At 44.0% G+C, this 19697-nt stretch overlaps 1 protein-coding gene across 1 annotated transcript in view; it reads left to right on the top strand.

Moving 5' to 3' along the window:
- ebf2 (EBF transcription factor 2) overlaps positions 1–19047 on the top strand; it is a 29170-nt gene extending 10123 nt beyond the window's left edge. The window contains exons 7-15 of the mRNA XM_061071659.1: positions 13332–13413; positions 14872–15013; positions 16060–16190; positions 16423–16549; positions 16652–16740; positions 16859–16924; positions 17944–18112; positions 18206–18385; positions 18821–19047. Coding sequence (XP_060927642.1) covers positions 13332–13413; positions 14872–15013; positions 16060–16190; positions 16423–16549; positions 16652–16740; positions 16859–16924; positions 17944–18112; positions 18206–18385; positions 18821–19047 — 1213 coding nt within the window. The remainder of the gene's footprint in view (positions 1–13331; positions 13414–14871; positions 15014–16059; positions 16191–16422; positions 16550–16651; positions 16741–16858; positions 16925–17943; positions 18113–18205; positions 18386–18820) is intronic.
- The last annotated feature ends 650 nt before the right edge of the window (positions 19048–19697 follow it).

The raw sequence follows: 19697 nt of genomic DNA, 5'->3' as shown, positions 1-19697 counted from the left end.
TTCTCTAACCCCCCCCCCCCCGCTCCTGCTCCTGCTGCTGCTGCTGTGAGCCCCTCCCTCATCTCCCCTTCTCCCTAATCCTGATTTGAGTGAAAGGAGAGAGAGGAGATCACAGCTGATCCACAGGGAGGGGAGAAGCGGTAAAGGGTGGAGGGACCGAGGGATGAAGAGGGCAAGGGCAGCCGTTGACAAAGATATCTAAAGTTGGGAGAGAATTGTCTGTCTCTCTCTCCGCCCGCTGTGTCTAATAGCGTTAAGGTTGTAACACTGGTGAAGCGTTTCCCTCGCGGTCCTGATGGGACTCCTCTGTGTGGAGAACGTCACTTATCTTTGACTGATGGACTGGCCTGTGCACTGATTGGTTAGATGATTGATCAACAGACAGATAGGTGGATTGATTCCTCCCGGCTCACTACTATAAATCTTCACTAAGTCTTCAGACTCATGCTGTGTTTCATGTTTCAGCCACAGGATTTTCTAATTGTGTTATGTTTTTTTTCAGAGGAATGATCAGTTGATCAGTTGGTTAGTTGCTTAGAAATGACAAAAATCTTGATTTGCTGCTTCCCACAGTTTCACACATCTGGGTTTAGTCTTTGTTCCAGATATCAGAAATCAACATTTTAATGAAATATATATATATATATATATATATATAACTAGCCCTTGTACAATTCTCATATGCTGCTTTCACTGTGACTCCGAGTGTTCTCAGTATTAACCCAGGCAGATATTTTAATGGCAGCATTATTGCCATGCTGACCTCCGACCTCTGAGAAACTATATTGGTTCTGGGCCAAAGCTGGCCTCTGCATTTATGAGTGAACCATGGGTTTACAATGGAGACAAGCAGATGTCAGTATTAGTATTAGACTATGTGGTTTGGATGTGAGGGGGTCAACTCTCAGTGTGTGAGCGTATATGTGTGCTTTTATATTTGGCTGGGAAGCTGAGATCAATAGTTGGTCATAAGGCGTGTTGTGGAGGGATCCATCGTAAGGCCTGAGTCTTATGAGGCGGTGGGTGGGTGGGGGGCTTGGGTGATCAATGGCAAGCACTATCTTGCTAATTGATTGTGTTTCCAAGAGGGGTCTTTTTTAACAAGCCGACGCTCAGAGAAAAGAAGAATAATCAATAGGAATTTTCCAATCTTGTCAATATGGCTCTACCCTCCCCCAGACTCAAAAGAACAACTCGCAAAGACTCAGGCCTACTCTGCTTTTATTTTATTAAAAAACAAGATTCTATCTATCACAAATGCACATCCTTTTATGTGTTTTGCTTTTATTGTTAAAGAGGTAATTCTGCTTCTTGAGTTTCACTATCTAAACAATGATTAGTTGTCCCGGCCAATTGCTTGACTTCAGATGCTTGGCTCCGAGTGGAATCCATTACTCTTAATCTTAGGTTGTGGATTGTATTGATCTGTTTGTAGTCTTGGTTCTAGTTATGTGCATGTATCACAGGTTTGTTCTCAACAAGTCAGTGCACTGCTTCGTTAGTGTATTATATTTTAAAATTATTATTGCTCTTTTTTTGGGATATTGTAATAGATTTGTAAGAAAAAACTTTTATATATATATGCAGTCCTTAGTTTTTTGTTCTTTATGCTGATATCAATTCTAAATCCTACTTTCCTGTGAAATGACCTTAACAGACTCAATTCTGCAGTGCAGTAAAACTCTTTTTTAATAGTTCTTTACGGTTTAACTGTCTGGACAGTTTGACAAGAAACTATTCAGATATCATTTGTTTCTGCATGTATGTCTGGTCTGAGCCACGGTGATGTCTCTGAGAAGCAGTCCGACCATCTGTTACATGTTAGTCCATACACCTGCTTATTCCTGCTCATTTTCAACTAACTCCAAACATTACAAGAAATGACGAGTGAGGCCGTTTCCCTCGACGCTTCCTGAACGACATGTTTCACTGCTGTCAACCTGTTCTTAAACAGCGGGGAAAAAAAGTTTTTCCTTGCATTTCTGGTTTGGGGGAATGTCGGCCCCCTCAGTCTTCAGCCTCAACTGAAAAAAAGTCTTTGGGAAAAGAACATTAAACTATCAGCCAAAGAATAAATGCAGCAACATTTTTTGTATTGTGTCAGAGGTCGAATTCCTCCTCTCTCCCAGATGCATACTCAAACTCTGCCGCCAACGCGCTCATCTGGGTCGTCTTATATGAACTTGAGAGTTTTGTGTGTGAGACAACATTGTCATTTTAGGAGATTGTTGCTCATTCTCTCCATATTAGATTCTCCTGTAGCCGTGAGGTAGATTCCATGTCTCTCTCCCTCTGTTGATACTGGTGTGCTGTACTTTAGTTACCTTTTCTGTCACATTATTTCAAGATAGATTTTCTGAAGGTTAGTCAGGTGGTAAAAATCCTAAGTGGCAGTGCTGTGATTGGAGGATTTCTCATTTACACAATTACACTTTAAATATATATATTATAACACCACCTCTTGTCAATAAATTAAAATCCAGCTTTAATCTTATATTTTCTCTTTTTTCCTTTTTTTCTTCCTGAAACAAATGATCAGTAAGGACTTGATGTTCGACCCCAAACGCAACTGGCAGCCAAAGGGTCTCTGTAAATTGTGTATCACTCCTCTCCTTTATTACTCAACTTAACAAAGATTTGGAGGATAACATTTTCTTTCCTTGGTTTGGCTGCAGAATGATCTGCCAATGATTTTGGCAAAGTTGATGCAAACTGAAAAAGACCCACCCTCAACTGAAGTTTGTGCTGCTAGTGATAGCTTGTACGATTCCTGGAGATTGTATGATGGGAAGAACTGGTCTGTTGCAGGGAAGCCTCAAATAGAGATGGATATAAATGGACATATGCTTTTACTTGAGAAAGGACAGAAAATAAACTGTGTATCCCAAAAAATAAAAAAGGTTAAGGTCACCAAAAACTGAAGAAACTGAGAAAACAGACTTATTCATGGATGAAATGTGTATTGGGTTCTGTGTACACTTATCCATATCATCAGCTAACTGTAACTCTTAAGACACTGATCAGTTCCACTCAGTTTCATTTGTAGAGCAACGAACCACAACAAGGCACTTTACATCATAAGGTTGAGAGAAACCCAACAGTTCCAACAATGAGCACTCAGCGACAGCGGAGAGGAACACACTGCACAGGTCGGAGAGTTGCTGGTTCACACTCACGATGATCCACATCACACTGATGCAGATATTAATATGCAAAAATTACCTGTCTGTCACACACATACATACATGGGACAAACTCAGAGACACTGGTCCCCTCAGTCTGCTGTCACAGGTCTCTCCCTGGTGGGCGAGCAATGTCCAGTCCCTCCAGACCCCCTGTCAGCGAGCCCCTCAGGCAGGGGGCCAGGCAGCGTGGCGACACAGCCCTGAGGCTCCAGTGCACACCACCTCACACAGGCTGGACCACTGAGCAGCTGGCACAGGACTGTAGGGATGGCTCCTCCCTTGGGGCGATGCGAGCGGGAAAATGACACAAAGACAGACAGGGAGAGACAATGCTATGTCTCGAATATCAAACTCACTGACAGGTACTGCTTTAAACAGCGAGAGCCACACTCAGGAGTTGGACTGGTGAAAATGAGTTCATGGGACCTTTTGGTGAGCCTCGAGCTCCCCGTGATGTGGTCTCATGTGAACCGGGAAGATCCAGGTTTGCACAGGAAGTGTATAATGGCTGGTGGGTTATGAGCCGAGTTTGTGTTTGGTCACCTTTGCTCCGCTTCGGCCGCTGTTGGCTGTTGTGGCTTGAACCCTTGACACCAGAAGTAGGCCTGGTTTGTTTTCTTTGAGAGCCTATGGAGGGGGCAGTCGGAAACGGAGTGAAGCAAAGAAATGTTTTGACAGGAAATGGGAACGGACTACCAATGGGCTAATGTGGAGGAACAGCAGGGGGACCTGTGTGAGTGGGTGGGATGCAGAGGGGATGGGGAGGGGGTAAAAGTTTGGAGTTGCAGCTCAATGGCGCACTGAAAGGCCTCGCACTCCCAGAGTATAGCCGGGGCAAACCCTCTCATTTGTCCAGCCGCTAATAGGGTTCACCTTTGGTTGAGCAGTTTAGAGATTAAGTAGGGGCACTCAGCGGATCAGGAGGGGGCAGATTAGTGTGATTTAGAGCCACTTCAAATTGCAAGCAAGTGAGAGATGTGTGGTTTTTGGGTGTGTGACTCCGTGTTTGCTCGTATGATTTGTTTCCATGTGAAATTCATTTGGCATTTATATTTGGGAAGGGGATCTTGTATCAGTGTAATCAGGGTCCTGTGTGTATGTGTGTGTGGGTTGAGCGGAGTCAGAGGCCAGTAAGCAGTGGTATTCAGGAACTGGGACTGTTTTCCTTGGCTGCGTGCTGCTGCCGTGGATCTGCGTGTGTGTGTGTGTGTGTGTGTGTGTGTGTGCGTGCGTGTGTGTGTGTATGTGTGTGTGTGCGTGTGAGAGAGAGAGACTAGTCCTGGTCATCCTCCCCTGTTAAGGTCTTAAATTTCACTAATGACTTAACAATGCCCCCTGGTGCTGGGTCGGCCCCAGGAGCCACCTTGTTTGTTTGTCTGTCTGTTTATCTGGAATCTGGACACACACAGAACAAATGTGTAGTACTTTTTCCCAGGAGTTAGATTTCTCTTAAAGTTCTTTCACTTTCTGAGAACATTTCCTATCACTAATATTTACACATTTTTGGTATTAAGTTAAATTTGATGATCCCCACTGGCTTACGCTTGAGGCAATACTTCTTCCTCCTGTGGCCTAAAAGAAACATATCTATAACATTGTGTAGATATATTTTTTACGGGCTGTTTAATTACTAACAGATGTGCTGAACTGCAATATATATTAATAACAATAACACTATTCATGCTAATGTTCATATAATGTATTTATGGCTTAGGGTTACACCTTTCAAAACAGAGTTACATAGTGTTTGACAATAAAACAGATGCAAATAATTAAATCCAAAACATAAGTTGTGCCAAGATAAGTTTCAATACATTTCTTTCATTTGTATAGCGTCCAATAACAACATACATTTTCTAAAGGCACTTTACAAATAACTTCTAGACCTTACCATATTACAGTGAAACACAAGCACACCAGAAATCAGCAACCAATAGTTAAGAATATGCCACAAAGTAGATACTGAGTTTGCCTGTCTGAGATCTCCAGGCAGGAAGTAGGAGTATATGTAGGATCTCAGGCAGCAATCAGGTAAAATCTTACAATCAATTCTAAATCTCACATGTAGCCAGTGAAGGACTGGTGTGATGCGCTCACTTCTCTTAGCACGTGCAAAGCCTGGCAGCTGCGTTTTACATAAGTTGTAATCTTTGCATGTTTCTCTTGCTGATACCAGAGTACAGTGCAGTGCAGTAGTTGAGCCTGGACAAGATAAAAGCATGGAGAACCAAGTGTGTAAGAGAAGGGGATGATCTTCTGTAATGAGCTGTCTCAGTTGGACTGCACCACTTTGGTCACTTAGGCATCAGAACGCTGCTCAAATATAAACTCCAAAAGAAGCGGAAAAATCGCGGCTGCCTCTGTGGTGTCCTGCTGCCGGAATCATTGTTTTCTTTCCTTCATGGTGGAGAAAAGAAAAATGGGAGCAGCGATTTAACAATTTCAGTGTCACCATATTGTGTGTTTGTGTGAGTGAGTGTGTGTGAGTGTGTGTAATGGTCCTGATGAATCTGTCAGGGCTGAGGGCAGGGGGTGATGTGACTGCTGACAGGCTCCCAGCATGCCTGCTGAGAGCCCCTGACCGTCTGCGTGCCCCCCCCCTCGGCCCCCCCATCCACCCGGCTCCCCTTCTCCTCTCCCAGTCCTCAGCTCCGCACATTTGCTGTGTGTTAGCCATGGATAGTAAATTACAGCACCCTGGACCTCTGAGCAATTCCATTCTCATCCCTTCGCACGTTCCACGTTCCACGTTCCTCTCCCTGTCTCCCTGCAGCACCATTATCCAGCTCACCTTCTCTGCGTCTGTCTGTCTCCCTCCTTTCTCTCGTTTTGATCCGCTCTCCTCCCTCCTCTGTCTGTCATATCCGTCCTGGCTCTTCGACTCCCTCAACCCTGTCAGATTTCTCTCCCCTGTCTGTCTTTCTCTCACTTCTGTTATACTTCTCATCCTCCGTTCCTCCATTGTGTCACGCTACACAGCGTTCCCCTCCCTTACACATCCCCTTCACTCCCCCTTTACTTTCTTACACGCAGGTCCCTGTAGTCTAGGCTTCACAGGTTTCTCAGCGGCTTCTCCCGCTCTCTCTCTCTCTCTCTCTCTCTCTCTCTCTCTCTCTCTCTCTCTCTCTCTCTCTCTCTCTCTCTCTCTCTCTCTCTCTCTCTCTCTCTCTCCCTCTCGTCCTCCTTCCCATCCCTCTACCTCGCCCTCGTCTCTCTCCCTCTCTGCTCCCCCCTCTTCTCTGCCTTTCTGGAAACAGATGTTGTTTGTCAGATCTTATCATTACTGGCTAATTAAGAAGATATCTCCTCTCCTTCTGTTGTTGCTTCTCTTTCCTCTCCTTGCCTCTCCGTGGCATCCATCCCAGATTCATTGTTCTTCTCTGAGAAAAGGTCCAAGTCTGAAGCTTTGATATTCGCAACGTTATTGATAACTCTGATTTGTGGCTGATTGACTGAAAGAGTTTTGAAACCCGGGGATGGTGTATTGCAGATGACCTCCTGGTTTGTTTGAAATCTATTCGGTTGTAGAGGGTGCTTTGCGTCTCCATTTGACAGTTATGAGAGTATATTTTGAATCCTCGTCCCTCAGGACACACCGAGCATGCTGGGAGAGGTCAGGCCACTGATGGGACTTCTATTCCCTGTCCTGGTTGTGAATTCATGCTCTCCAGCCTCTGAATATCTCTCCATATCCATCTATTTGGCAGGCTGACCACCGTCCCATGTGGCCCAGCTTTGTATGCATGTATCTATGGCTGAGCTAAGCTTGGGAGACTGAAACATTCATTCATTCTAAATAGTATGAATACACATTTAGCAGCTAAAGCAAGAGGTTATGCAGTAAAACCCTTCAGCACCCTGGAGAAACCTCGCTGAAACACTCAAGGGCCTCTGGTGTACCCTTCCCATCATTCCACTCTCCTCCGCCCAGCACCTCCTCTCCTCAGGCTCTGTTTTTGCGTTGGCAAGCCTGGAGGATTTTACAGCACGACCAAGCTCTATAAATCAGCATTAGTGGTTTAAATGTTTGGCTTTGTCACAGTTCTCAAGTTTGGAGGCGGGACGGGCCAGGGCCGAGGTTGCAGGGGTGAAGCCAGCCTGGGAGGCCCCCATGTGTTTACTGTCTCCCTGAAATTACCTGAAGATGATTGACTCACTGATTCTCTCACCACTGATCGATTCGATGTAGGTGTCGGATCTCTTTCTTCTCAAATGTTATTTTTTCTACACACAAACCGCAATAAAAGAACGTTACCTGATTGTAATGAAGTTTAAAATAAGGTAAAAATATATTTTGTACATCAGAAGTTATATGATTTAACAATGAGAGAACAAGAAAGTGTTCAGAGAAATAAAAGGTGACCAGACATATCTTTATAGTTTGGTAGCTCAGTACACAGGCTGCTTAAGAACTTAATTTGAAAGGCATACTTACACATAGTTTTACATTCAAAACACAAAATCACTTGATAAAACTTTTTCAGCTTTTACAGATTAAAAGTCACATATGCTGCAGGTTTGCTTCGCCTCAGGAAGTGAATGTTTTATTCACCTCTGTGCTTTTACAGATTAGAAGTGAGCGGAAAGTACACTTGCTTATTTGTGACTGTGCCTGAATCAACATTATAGAAAGTAATTCAGATGAACTCAACATGAAATTGGTTATTGAAAAAAAATTATAATCTAATAATTTGACGCATGTTATCATTGTAACTTTGTAAGAGTGCTTGGTCTGATAATACTTCTGTGCTTTTGAGGGAGATTTTAAATGAAGGATTTTTACTTGTGGTGGAGTATTACTGGTGTAGTAGTGTTACGCTTGCATTTGTACTTTTACTAAAGTAAACTACATGAATACTATAAACTTGGTTGTTTGAGGTGCATGCTTGCATGTGGGACGTTTAAACTTTTACTACCCAGATTAAAAGTGCTGATATAACTGAGAGACGTTCAGACGTCAGGGTAATGTGATGACCAGTCACTTGCTGATAGTGGAGACAGCGGAGGTTTAAAATGTAATATAAACGTGTAGAGATCTAGCAAACCGGAGGTGTTTATTGACTGGATGATTTTAAAAGCTGTTACAAAAATACACAGTCAGTTTGCCTCCGTGACGTTTGTTATAGTGAAAGGCGAGTGCAGCTGATGCCAGAGATTTCCCTGTATTTTAGGACGGGGGGGTCGTACAGGGAAGACTGGTGTGAAAGGTCCTGTGGTGGTATGCGACAAAGGGGGTATCAGTTCGTGGAGGGTTTTCTGTGCCCCATTAGCAGTGTCAAAGGTCATGTGCCCCGGGTGTTAACCCTGGTGACCAGTCTAGCTTCCAGTCTGCCAGGGGACCCAGGTCCTGGGGTATTTATTACCAACCCCCCCTCACATCCCCACTCCATCCCCCAAACACGGCGCTCCCCATGGAGGAAAGCAAAACACCTCCATCCCTCCCCCCCAGCCGCTACTCGGCCCGAGTACATGTACTAATTGGATGCATATCCATACAGTGATGCATGACGACCCATCTGTAGATCTCTGCCTTGGCGTGAAGCATTCTTAGGTCAACAGCGGTTTATCCGAATCTTCGTCCATAGCCGTGAGCTACAGCGTGTTTTTGGCCAATTACCTAAATGTTTTATTAAAAATCTGCTCTCGCTTACATTCGTGTGACTTTCAGTCGTTTGTTTTTAAGGCGTCGTTTTTGCTAATGTGTATGATTTTGCATGATTGATTGTGCACACATGGTTGCTCGCAAGTCGCTGTTGGTCTTTGTGTATTTTCCTGTGAAGTCATGCATGTGTGTGTGTGGCCTGCACGGCCTGTGTGTGAGTCCCATGCACACATACGTGCATGGATCTGGGCCTGCTGTATGAGTTAGTGCTCTCAGTGTGTGAGTGTGGCAGAGGAAGGCCCTCAGCATGTCAGTATGTTTTAATGCTTCACATCTGGTTTCCTAATTTTCCTCCCTGCTTCCCTCCCTCCCTGAACCCCTGCCCTCCCCTCCGCTCCCCTCGGCTGCGATGTCAGGACACTGTTTTGTTTTTTCAGGGGTGATGGTGGTGGAGGGGAGGCGGGTGATGGAGGGGATGTCTGATGAGTGATGGCCGTGAATACAGGACGACAACATTCCCCGTCTCCTTCTCTGTCTCTGTTGTGCAGTCTCTCAGTATTTCCTACACCCACCAGCTATTAGGCTTCACAGAATAGATCAGGGGTTACATGTATTAAGAGGATGAAGAAGAGAGGCTCTTTTCTCTGTCGCCACCTCTTTGTCTTCACTCCTCCTCACGTCTCTCTGAGCAGCAGGGCATCTCCGTCTAGCGAAAAACGATGACAATCTCCTACTCCATATTTCTTTTTTCTTCCATATTTTTCTATTAAAGAATACATTTGTCTTCTGTGATGCACTAACTCAAAATTGGAAGGCCGAAGGCAACTCCAGAGGCGGAGAGGAGCAGTGAAAGTTTCTTCTCGCTGTGCAACTGAATGACTTGAAATCTGGTTTTAAACCTTTCGCTCACATGCTTCAAGAGCTGCTGCTACCAGTAAACCTTCATTTACAATGAGCACAGAGGGCGATGTGTTTTATGTCTATGTGAAAATGCAGTTTATGTCAACAGTGATTAGTGCTGATGAATGCCTATGAACATTTTTGTTAGAGGGCCTGTGCTGCTTAGGTGCTCGCTCCATGATTAAATCCATATGTAAAACATAGTGAGTAACACTTATGTGTAACAGATGCCCCGTGGACGGAGAAATGTGAAACCGAGCATCCACAGTGAGGAGTAAAAATTGAGCAAAGCAAACAAATTACATAAATGCACATCTTAAATAGTTTTTAGCGCCGTGACTTGCGGTTTGGCCGCTGAACCAATTTTAGTTAAGCAAGTTGTCACCACTGGGACGGCCGCCTCGTGTTGTGAGGCCTGTGTTTAGTCTTGGGAACTGAAGCAGATGCAGACAAAAGGGATCTGAGGCCTTGACAGAGATGCAGAAGTGAAGACAGAAAAGAAGAAAAAAAAAAACAGACTCCCCGCGGTGCCGGAGTGGAAAATGATCCCGAGGTTTAAGACTCAGGTCTATGTTTTGTTTGTGTTTCCTGTTTTAAGTGTGTCTGTGAAGTTTCAGTGTTAGAAAGCTTGGTTTCTGGGGCTGACCTTACCAGACGTATTTAAATTTAATTATTTCATTTATAATCCATATGGAGAAAGAAAATCACAAATAAATTGCTCTTATAAAGTTTTAATCTTATATTTATTAGAAATAAAAGCCACTTCTATTTTTCTTTTTGAGAGAATAAAACCTTTTTAATTCTTGTCCAGTTTTACAAAATTTACTTGCTAGCAATTATACACAAAAGTTGAAACGTGTCTCCTGTTAGTTTTATTCCACTTCTAATCAAACAGAAAGGCCCCTGTACACCTGCCTCACAGAATATAACATCCAGTCAATGCACAGAACAAGGCACACATCAAGGATAAACGTCTAAAAAGCTGCCGGAGCTCTTTGAAAATAGCCTTTCACTGCGATTTCCCCATGACATGAAGATCACCTCCGATTCTTTGCATGTTCTCCTCGTCTCCTCCCTGTGGATGGGGAGGCGTGTGGGTGTATGACATTACCAAAACAAAAACAAACAACAGCAATATTAAACTTTTGCAACCACAATAGAGGAGGGGGATAAAAAACAGAGGGCCCTCGACTTCTTATTAATTATGCAAGATTAGTCTAATTATAATTCAGCAAATGAATGTGTGGCAGAAGGTGCGAGGCGACGGGGCTGGGAGATTTGCATGTTAAGTGGGCAGGGGGAAGCGGCTAATGCATGCTAATATATGCGTCAATGTCTCGCTTTAATTTCAGCATTTGCAGCTGTGTGCGTCCGAACTGAGGGGGGTGAAAAGTTGACTCAATGGGTTTTTGGGAGGGGGCAAAGGTGGGGGTGTCAGTGTATTAGAGTGTGCATGCATGCATGTGAATGTGTGTTTCTGGGCGCGTGTGTGTGTGAGGCATCTGGTGTCATACAAACAGGGAGTGATGAGGAGAAGTCAACAAACAAGGTCAAGAACCCTCAGAAAGTGCTGCATGGATGTAGTCAATCTCTCAATTAGGGTTGTGATTTCACTATCGGAGGTGTCGTCACCGCTTAGATTCATCGTGTGTGTCGGTCAAATGAGGGATGACGGCTGAGTGTATGAACTCTGAGTGGCCAAAAATGCAAATGGAAAGGAAAGTGGAGTCACCAAACCACAGGCAAACTGCAGAGTGCATGGTTATTAAACCAAAAATATGCATGTTGTTATGAGTAAGCCCCTTATGTACGACTGCTACATATGTCCCATAATATAAAAAAACATTGCCCAGGATATAATTTACATATTGTATCACCCTCCAAGGAGGCAGTAAATGAAACTGAACACTTTTGATTTATTTTTTCAGACTCAAGTAACAAACTGTAACTTTCACTTTTACTGAATATATAGCGACTTCAAACCCTGCTCAACTTCTGAACAAAGTCAGACGTCGATGAGGAAAGAAATGGAAGGAGGAAGTGGGAGAGGCGCAGATGTGCTAGTCTACATGTTTCCACTCCGCCCTGAGGTCTAGTGCAGCTTCGAGGTTGAAGGTCCATAAGCCCTCGCTGATAAATTATAATCACTCACTGCCAACAACAATATTGATTGTGCAAGTGACGAAACGGCTCAAATCAAGAAATATTGGACGCACTGTTGGATCGGAGAGCTGCTGGTGTAGGCCAGGTCCTTTTCGCCAGGGAGGAAGCTGGAGCGGGTGATGGAAGAACGGCGAGCAGAGGCTTACAGAATGAGGGAGAGGCTAACGTTTGATGGGAGGGTTCGGGGCTTTGGAGGCCAATATGAAGTTCCTCTCCAAGCAACAGCTCTCTATTAAGTTGACTTATACGCGCAGGGATCACAGTGTGGGTGGGATCGGAGCGTCACATGCAGCCCACCGCCTGCCTCTGCAGCATTTTTCTTCAGCACTGTTGTTGTTTGTTTAATCAGTTAGTGATGGTTTTTCATGTTGGACAGAGTTGTGTCGACTGTGAAGAAGTGGACATCTGGTTTGCGGGGCTGTATATTTGCCACGATTAAATCCCAACCCTGCACCATTCTCATGCTCATTTTTTTTCTTTTCCTTCGCTTTATCACATGTCCTCTGTCCAAACTCTCTCTTCCGTGAGATTTGTGTGGATCCTCTCGCCCTCGTCCTGCACCTGCACTCTTGATATACTTTCCTGCATCTCACCTCGCCAAGTCTCCCTCCTCCCTCCTCGCTGTATTTCAGTGATGGAATGTGTTCTTGTTGTTGCCTTCTCCTTCCCATCGCTGTCTTTGCCTCTCAGCATGGGGACTTTGGGATTGCGGCAGAGCTTTGTTGCCATGGCAGCGGGCCGTGTTGCCGAACTGCGTACACCTGGGATTTGGAGTCTCTCTCCCTAGTCTCCCTCACTCCTATTTATTCCACCTTTCTCTCAGATTTTCTTTGGTGTGGTAGGGGCTATCAGCACCCCTCTCTCCCTCTCTCTCTCTCCATCTCCTCCACAGTCTATCACATTCAAAAGTATAAGCACACATACGTAATGAGACACATACACTTGAAAACAAAATTCATGTCCATACCAACGCCTGTGCCTCTGTCACTACCTTCCTCTCTCCACCTCCTCATTTCACTTTCTCTGTAGTTGTCTCTACTTCGTTTCCCACTCCATTCCCATGTGGGGGTTCAAATACAGCATTGCGGGATACCGTGTTCCCCTGAGTCCTCTGGCATACATCACTGTCTCCAGTTTACTTTGAAACACAGAAGCGCTTTTCACTGGACTGTGCTTCAAATTCTCATCACTTGATTTAAAGTGTAATAACATTGACTTTAATGCTAAGCTAAACAGCGGGGATTGATGTCAGAGCTGTTATCATATAGCTGTGCACACGTACACACGTACACAAGTACACACGTACACACGTACACACGTACACACACATTCACCATCCAAAAGACCTGTCTCTGATAATTAATGAATGTCCTCCTCGCCTACTAGTGTGATGAAGGGTTGCAAATAATCAGATACGTGTTTCTTTCATGTGATTTCAGTTGCTGATGTACAAACACGTGTCCTCTGATTTACCTTTGCAGGTTTTTCTTGAAGTTTTTCCTGAAATGTAACCAGAATTGTCTGAAGACGGCAGGAAACCCGAGGGACATGAGGAGATTTCAGGTATGAAGATGCAGAAAAAATATGTTTGTGCTTGTGTGCAAGCAGAATGTGGGAAACCAGCATTGTAAACTAAAATGATTTTACAGTCATGCGAACACCTTCTCTTCATGCTCCTCCACCCTCCTAACAGCTTAATTTAATAATTACTACCTTGTAGCCTTTGTCACAAATTATCATATAGTGACACTCTGGAAAAAAAAGTTTATTCCAATGGTAGACACATTGGAGGGAGTCAGAGGTGAAAGTTAAAAATCTATGAGAAGTCAGAGAGATTGAAAGACAAACGAAAGGAGTCAGATATGTAGGAGCCCCGGCCGTTGGGGTGCAGGAAATAGGTTGAGGTGTTTCAGGAAGTTGTCAAGAATTGAGTGATTGGCTCCAGATGGGGGAGGTCATGCTCCGTGACCCAGGAAGTGGTCACAGGGGACGCTCCCGCCTCACTTCCTCTGCCGTCTTTCAGCACCAGCGGCCCCTGTCTGGCATTCGCCTTCTCCCTGAGAACCCCTCTGTCCTTCTCCTCGTCTTTGTGCTCCCCCGGCCTTCAGCCGTGTTTGCTTTAACTCTTGCGCTCTGACACATGCTGAGAAGTTATGGGCACGCATGGACTCTCATCTCTGGGTTAAAAGGTGATCAGAGCTGGACAGGAATCTGCTGCCTGATCGATAATTTACAGTTATCTTCCCGGAGGTTCCCCCTTTTCTTTCCACCAGCTATAGCACATGTGCTTTTTTTCCTCCATGAAGTTTCTTCACCTACAAAAATTACTGCCAGGTGTTTATGGATTATTAGGAGTTCAAGATATTTCCTGCTGATTTCCAAAAGAGACACATTATGAAATATTTATGGCTTACTATGTCATTTAAAATACTTTTTCTCACTGACCTATTCCCTTGTAAACCCTCACACACTTTAAATCATTATCACGTTCAGAAATTTTATCACATCAACAATCATAAATATCCGCAGCTAAGAACCTACAAGTTTCCTCTCGTTAATTATCTATGTGTCATCCATGTGAGGCAGATGTGGGAAGGGACACACACATGCTGCGGCCAGAAAATCAAATTAGGGTCACCATATATCATCCGCTACTTTAACGGGCGGCTAAAATGGGAGATTTGGTCCATATGTTTGGTGTCATTGAAGGATCAGGAGGAGACAACAATGAGCCTGCTGCATGCTGTATGAATCAAAAAGTTAGGCAAGAGGCAGTGGAGAGGCCATATGGAGACCTGATGGAGGAGTGGAGGGGTGCAGGAGCAGTGCCATCACCACAATGCAGACGTATTATGGAGATCCCAGAGATGTCACATTGCATATTGAAAAATATGACCATCACCTGGGCGCTGAAGCCAATTGTAGCCCAGGGATTTGGGCGTTGTTACCAGTTATTGTGACACGCGGCGTGCTGTCCAAGTCGTGCATCTTCACTCATGTATCCTCTCTCTTTCCCGTCAGGTGGTGTTGTCCAGCACCGTGTGCGTAGACGGCCACGTCCTGGCAGTGTCTGACAACATGTTTGTGCACAACAACTCAAAACACGGTCGGAGAGCCCGCAGGCTGGAGCCGGGCGAGTCTGCAGAGAACACTATGGAATATGGTAAGACACAGACACTGTTACACCATGTCACTCCACATATATCTTTTTATTTTATACTCCATGTCTGCTACGTTATTCACAATCAGAAATATGGGACGTCCTCATCCAGCACTTAGTGGCAGGTACTCGAGTCGTCCAACGTCCATTGCTCATCACCATGATACAGCAAACATTATCGGTGATAGTTCATTAACTGAGCTAATAAATGCATTAATAAATTATTGTAATAATATAATATCTTGAATCTGATTTAAAACTAAACATAACCAATTATAGGTCAATAACTTGTGTTAATTTCTAAAATAAAAATTACACATAACATTTACCTGTTTTCTCAAGTATTTCCATTTTGTGGAACCTTTTGGTTTGCACTAAATTTTTAGGGAGACTTAGTGCTTATCAAGTATCTGACAGCTGTAATTACATTTCATGATATTTTATATACAAAACAAGTTGGATTGGAACTTTAGTTGTTTACTTTATTTGCTTTCTCTTTTTCTTATAATGTCTTTGAGCATTGTTAATAGTTTTATATAAAAAAAGATAAATAATAATTATTATTACAGAATAAAAAGTAGTTCAAAATAACTCCATACTGGGTTGCTACATCATTTAATCTTTGCTTGCACTATTAACACTTATGATCCCATAATATGATCTACACAGAATATAACACTTTCCTCCTGTTTATTTTCTAATACCTTTAGTTTCACTTAAGATGCTTTTATTTTTACCCTTTTTAACTGTGTTCTTACTTTTACCAAATTAAATGATTTATGCTTCTGTCAACACCAATTTAACTGCCTTCAGGTTATGTGGTTTCTTAACCAACACGTTATACAGACCTTTAATTACCTCATCCAACACCTTCTTCCTCATGTTTTGAGTTACTGTAGCTGTGAAGAACATTTGTCTTTAAACTGATCAGCGCTTACAACACACTCCTCATTACAACCACGTTTTTATCTTCACCTTTTTTTTTGTATTCCTGAACATCCTGTGTTGAAACCCCTTGAGTAACTCTTGCCTTGCTCTCTCTCTTGTAGCCACTCCATGTATCAAAGCCATCAGTCCCAGTGAGGGCTGGACCACCGGCGGGGCCATGGTCATCGTCATCGGGGAGAACTTCTTTGACGGGCTGCAGGTGGTGTTTGGCAGCATGCTGGTGTGGAGCGAGGTGAGAATTGTCTTCAAAACATCTCACTAAAGATACCATCTTAAGCATATTTACAAATATAGCATATCCATATATATATAGCACATGGCTTGTCTCATTATGTAGATGATTTATGAGAAGGCTATATAAATCAATCTTTCCGCTGCACTGTGTTAGCCTAAATATCTACAAGGTACAGGGAGGAAGTGTTTGTTGCTGTTTTCAAGACACGATTTCTGTTCCGCGTCCTCAGCTCATCACACCGCACGCTATCCGCGTCCAGACGCCTCCTCGGCACATCCCCGGAGTTGTGGAGGTCACACTGTCTTATAAATCCAAACAGTTCTGCAAGGGAGCTCCCGGACGCTTCATCTACACAGGTATGGAGACAATGCATTGTGGCCATTTTATGTGCAAATAGACTTTGAGGAGTTTTTAATGAACTGGGAATTAGATTTAATTCCCCCTTTTTTTTCTTTTAGCCCTTAATGAGCCAACCATAGACTATGGCTTCCAGCGTCTACAGAAGGTCATCCCCCGACACCCCGGTGACCCAGAGAAATTGGCCAAGGTGAGATACTTCAATATTTTTATTGATTTGACCATTCTCATCATTATTTTTCAAGAAACTGTGCACACACCACTCTTGAAGTTATTGATGTTAAGGTAATAAATTGTGTTCTTTGCAGGAGATTCTCCTCAAAAGAGCAGCAGATCTGGTGGAGGCGCTGTATGGAAATCCACACAGTAATCAGGTAAACAGAACCAAATACTTGTTACATGATACTGATGACATTTTTACCACCTTAAACGACACCTTCAACATGAAAATGTCTAAAAGGCTACATCTGTGATTTTGTTTGATCCTATTAAATTTAAATTGTGCATACTTTATTATCTCGACCAATTAGCAAAATATGCCAAATTTATTGTCATGAGATTCAACCCCTTTGAGATGTAACATAACAGTTACAAAACAAACAATAACAACAAGCAAGAGAACAAAGTTTAGGACTAAAGACAAATGTCATAACCTAAGACCAGACACGATAAGTAGAGAGAAAAAAGAAGATCAATCTATAAATTAATCAGGAATAAAGGAAATATAGGAAGTCATAAAAATCCCAGAACAGTGACATAGTTTCTAAAAACAATCAAATTGTTTTAAGATGAGAAAACAAAACATGTTTGAATGAGCTAAATTATATTTAAAGGTAGTTTGGTGAATAAAAATGTTTTAAACAATAAGGAGTTAAAATTTAGTTGAGAAGTTTAAATGCCTTTTAAAATAAATCGTACTGAGCAATGGTTTATAGATTGATTGATTTTATTAATTAATTAATTTCAGTCCAGTATGAAAATGAATTAAATCGACCAGATTTGAAAAGTCCACTCTGAGCAGTTCAATATTTGCAGCTTCACCATCTGAGGTTTGACTAAGCTGCTGCTGAACACTCACAAGCTCATAAGATAAAACAATATGAAAACACTGTATGTAAACCCTGAGCTGCACTGGTAGTTTGTAGCACTCAAATGACTTTGGCAGTTGACGCTCAGTTCTCAGATGTTGGATTCTAAAACAAACACTTTAATGCACCAGCCTGACTTGGAATAATGTCAGCAGTATCATAGTTAAAGTATATATAGTGTATATATGCTCACTCCCTTCTAACTGGCCACAGATCCAGTGTGTGAGTTAACACTGGTAACATCTAACCACACTGCATAATCTTTCGTTGAGCCATCGCTGAGTGCTGTGTCTCCTCTCCTGCAGGACATGCTGCTGAAGCGTGCAGCTGACATCGCCGAGGCTCTGTACAGCGTTCCTCGGCCTCACAGTCAGCTGCAGGCGCTGCCAAGCTCCCCGGCCCACGGCAGTGTCATGGGTCTGGGCTCCTACCCCTCGCAGCTAGGCGTTAGCATCGGGGAGCAGAGCAGCCAAGGTGAGCAGAAAGAGACAGAAGATCATCACTGCTTCTGTTTTTGTCACTGATGAAACTCGAGTCTCACTCAGCACTTTCATCTTCCCCCTCCAGGTTACATTCGAAACTCCAGCAGTTTGTCTCCCAGGGGTTACCCATCAGCCTCCACTCCTCAGCAGTCAGGCTACGGCAGCGGCGGGATGACCGGAGGCTACGGGACAGTTCCCATGACCAGCCTAGGAGTTCCTGGTTCTCCTGGTTTCAGCAGTGCCTCCCCCACAGGCTCTACATATAGTAAGATCTTACGTGCTCTCAATTCAGTTGTGAAGTCCTGACGTGTGACATCTGTTTCTGGGTCTAAGCTCTGGCTTATACAGGATGCTGCAGTGCTCTGTCTTAGATAGTGGAATCGATGAAATACGACGCAAAACAAAATTTGTCTTTTGTAAACGTAAAACTTAGCTGGGCAGCACATAGGCAAGTTTGAAATGCAAAATAAAGTAGATTCATTTAAGTTCCTTTGTCATCGAACCAATGCCTCACTTAAAATGACCTGATGAATAAATTCAAAGGTTCTGCCATTGTTGTTTGCTTGAGACCTGAAGTCTTGGACCCAGATACGGATGTTACATCATGTGCAAAGTCACATTAAACAGGCGGATGTTTCACCTCATAGTGCAGGTTGTGTTGTGACTGTCTCGAGACTGACTGTTGCTCTCTGTTCCACAGTCATGCCCTCCAGCCCCACCATCCCAGGAAGCTCCAGCTCCTCATCGTCTCTCTTGCCTTTCTCCTCCTTCCCGTCTGCTGCTAAACAGAAGAGTGCTTTTGCTCCCGTGCTCAGACCCCAGGGCTCCCCCTCCCCTGCCTGCCCTGCCTCAGGGGTGAACAGCTTCAGAGGTAGCCACCCATCTCACTATCTGACCCCGCTGTCTGAACTCACGAATGCAGTCTAACACCCCCCCCCCCTTCGTACTAACCCCTCGAAAAGCTATGACTGAACAAGAGAGAGAGAGAGAGAGGTTGCTGGATGTACATTAAATGCAAGAGCTGAGTGATTAGAATCATAGACTTTGTATATTTTTCTCTCTCCAGCGATGGCGGGCCTGGTTGTCCCGATGTAGCAAAGCACCCGCCCCCATCTACCCCAGACCACTGCTTCACTTAGCCCCTCTTTTGGCACTGAGAGGGCGGGGGGGAATGGAAAATTGATCACTACCATGTATAACCTCCCTCCCCAAGTCCCCAGTCCCCCGTCCCCCCAACGCCATTTCTTAGTCCCTTTCTCATCCATGTGGATGAACAGGACGGGGTATGAAAATGTCCAAAGACCAGCCATCTTCTCCAGAGGCGGAGGAGATTACTCCACCCACAGCTACAGACAGACAGACAGACCGTGCTCCTTAGCTAGCAGCACCAGACTGGACCATATATACACTGCACTGTGTTCAATGAAGGAAAACTGGTCCCTGCGTTCACCTCAAGCTTCTAAAGCGTCCGTGTCGACCTCTGGCCTCCTGCCACGTGCAGCGTTCGATCCTTCTAACACCTGCCCGAGCCGCGGCCAAGACACGTGCGTTGTGCGAGCGCTGCTGGACGACGGACA

The sequence above is a fragment of the Limanda limanda genome, chromosome 5 (genome assembly GCF_963576545.1).
Source record: "Limanda limanda chromosome 5, fLimLim1.1, whole genome shotgun sequence".
NCBI lineage: Eukaryota > Metazoa > Chordata > Actinopteri > Pleuronectiformes > Pleuronectidae > Limanda > Limanda limanda.
This window is presented reverse-complemented; position numbering and strand designations above follow the sequence as displayed.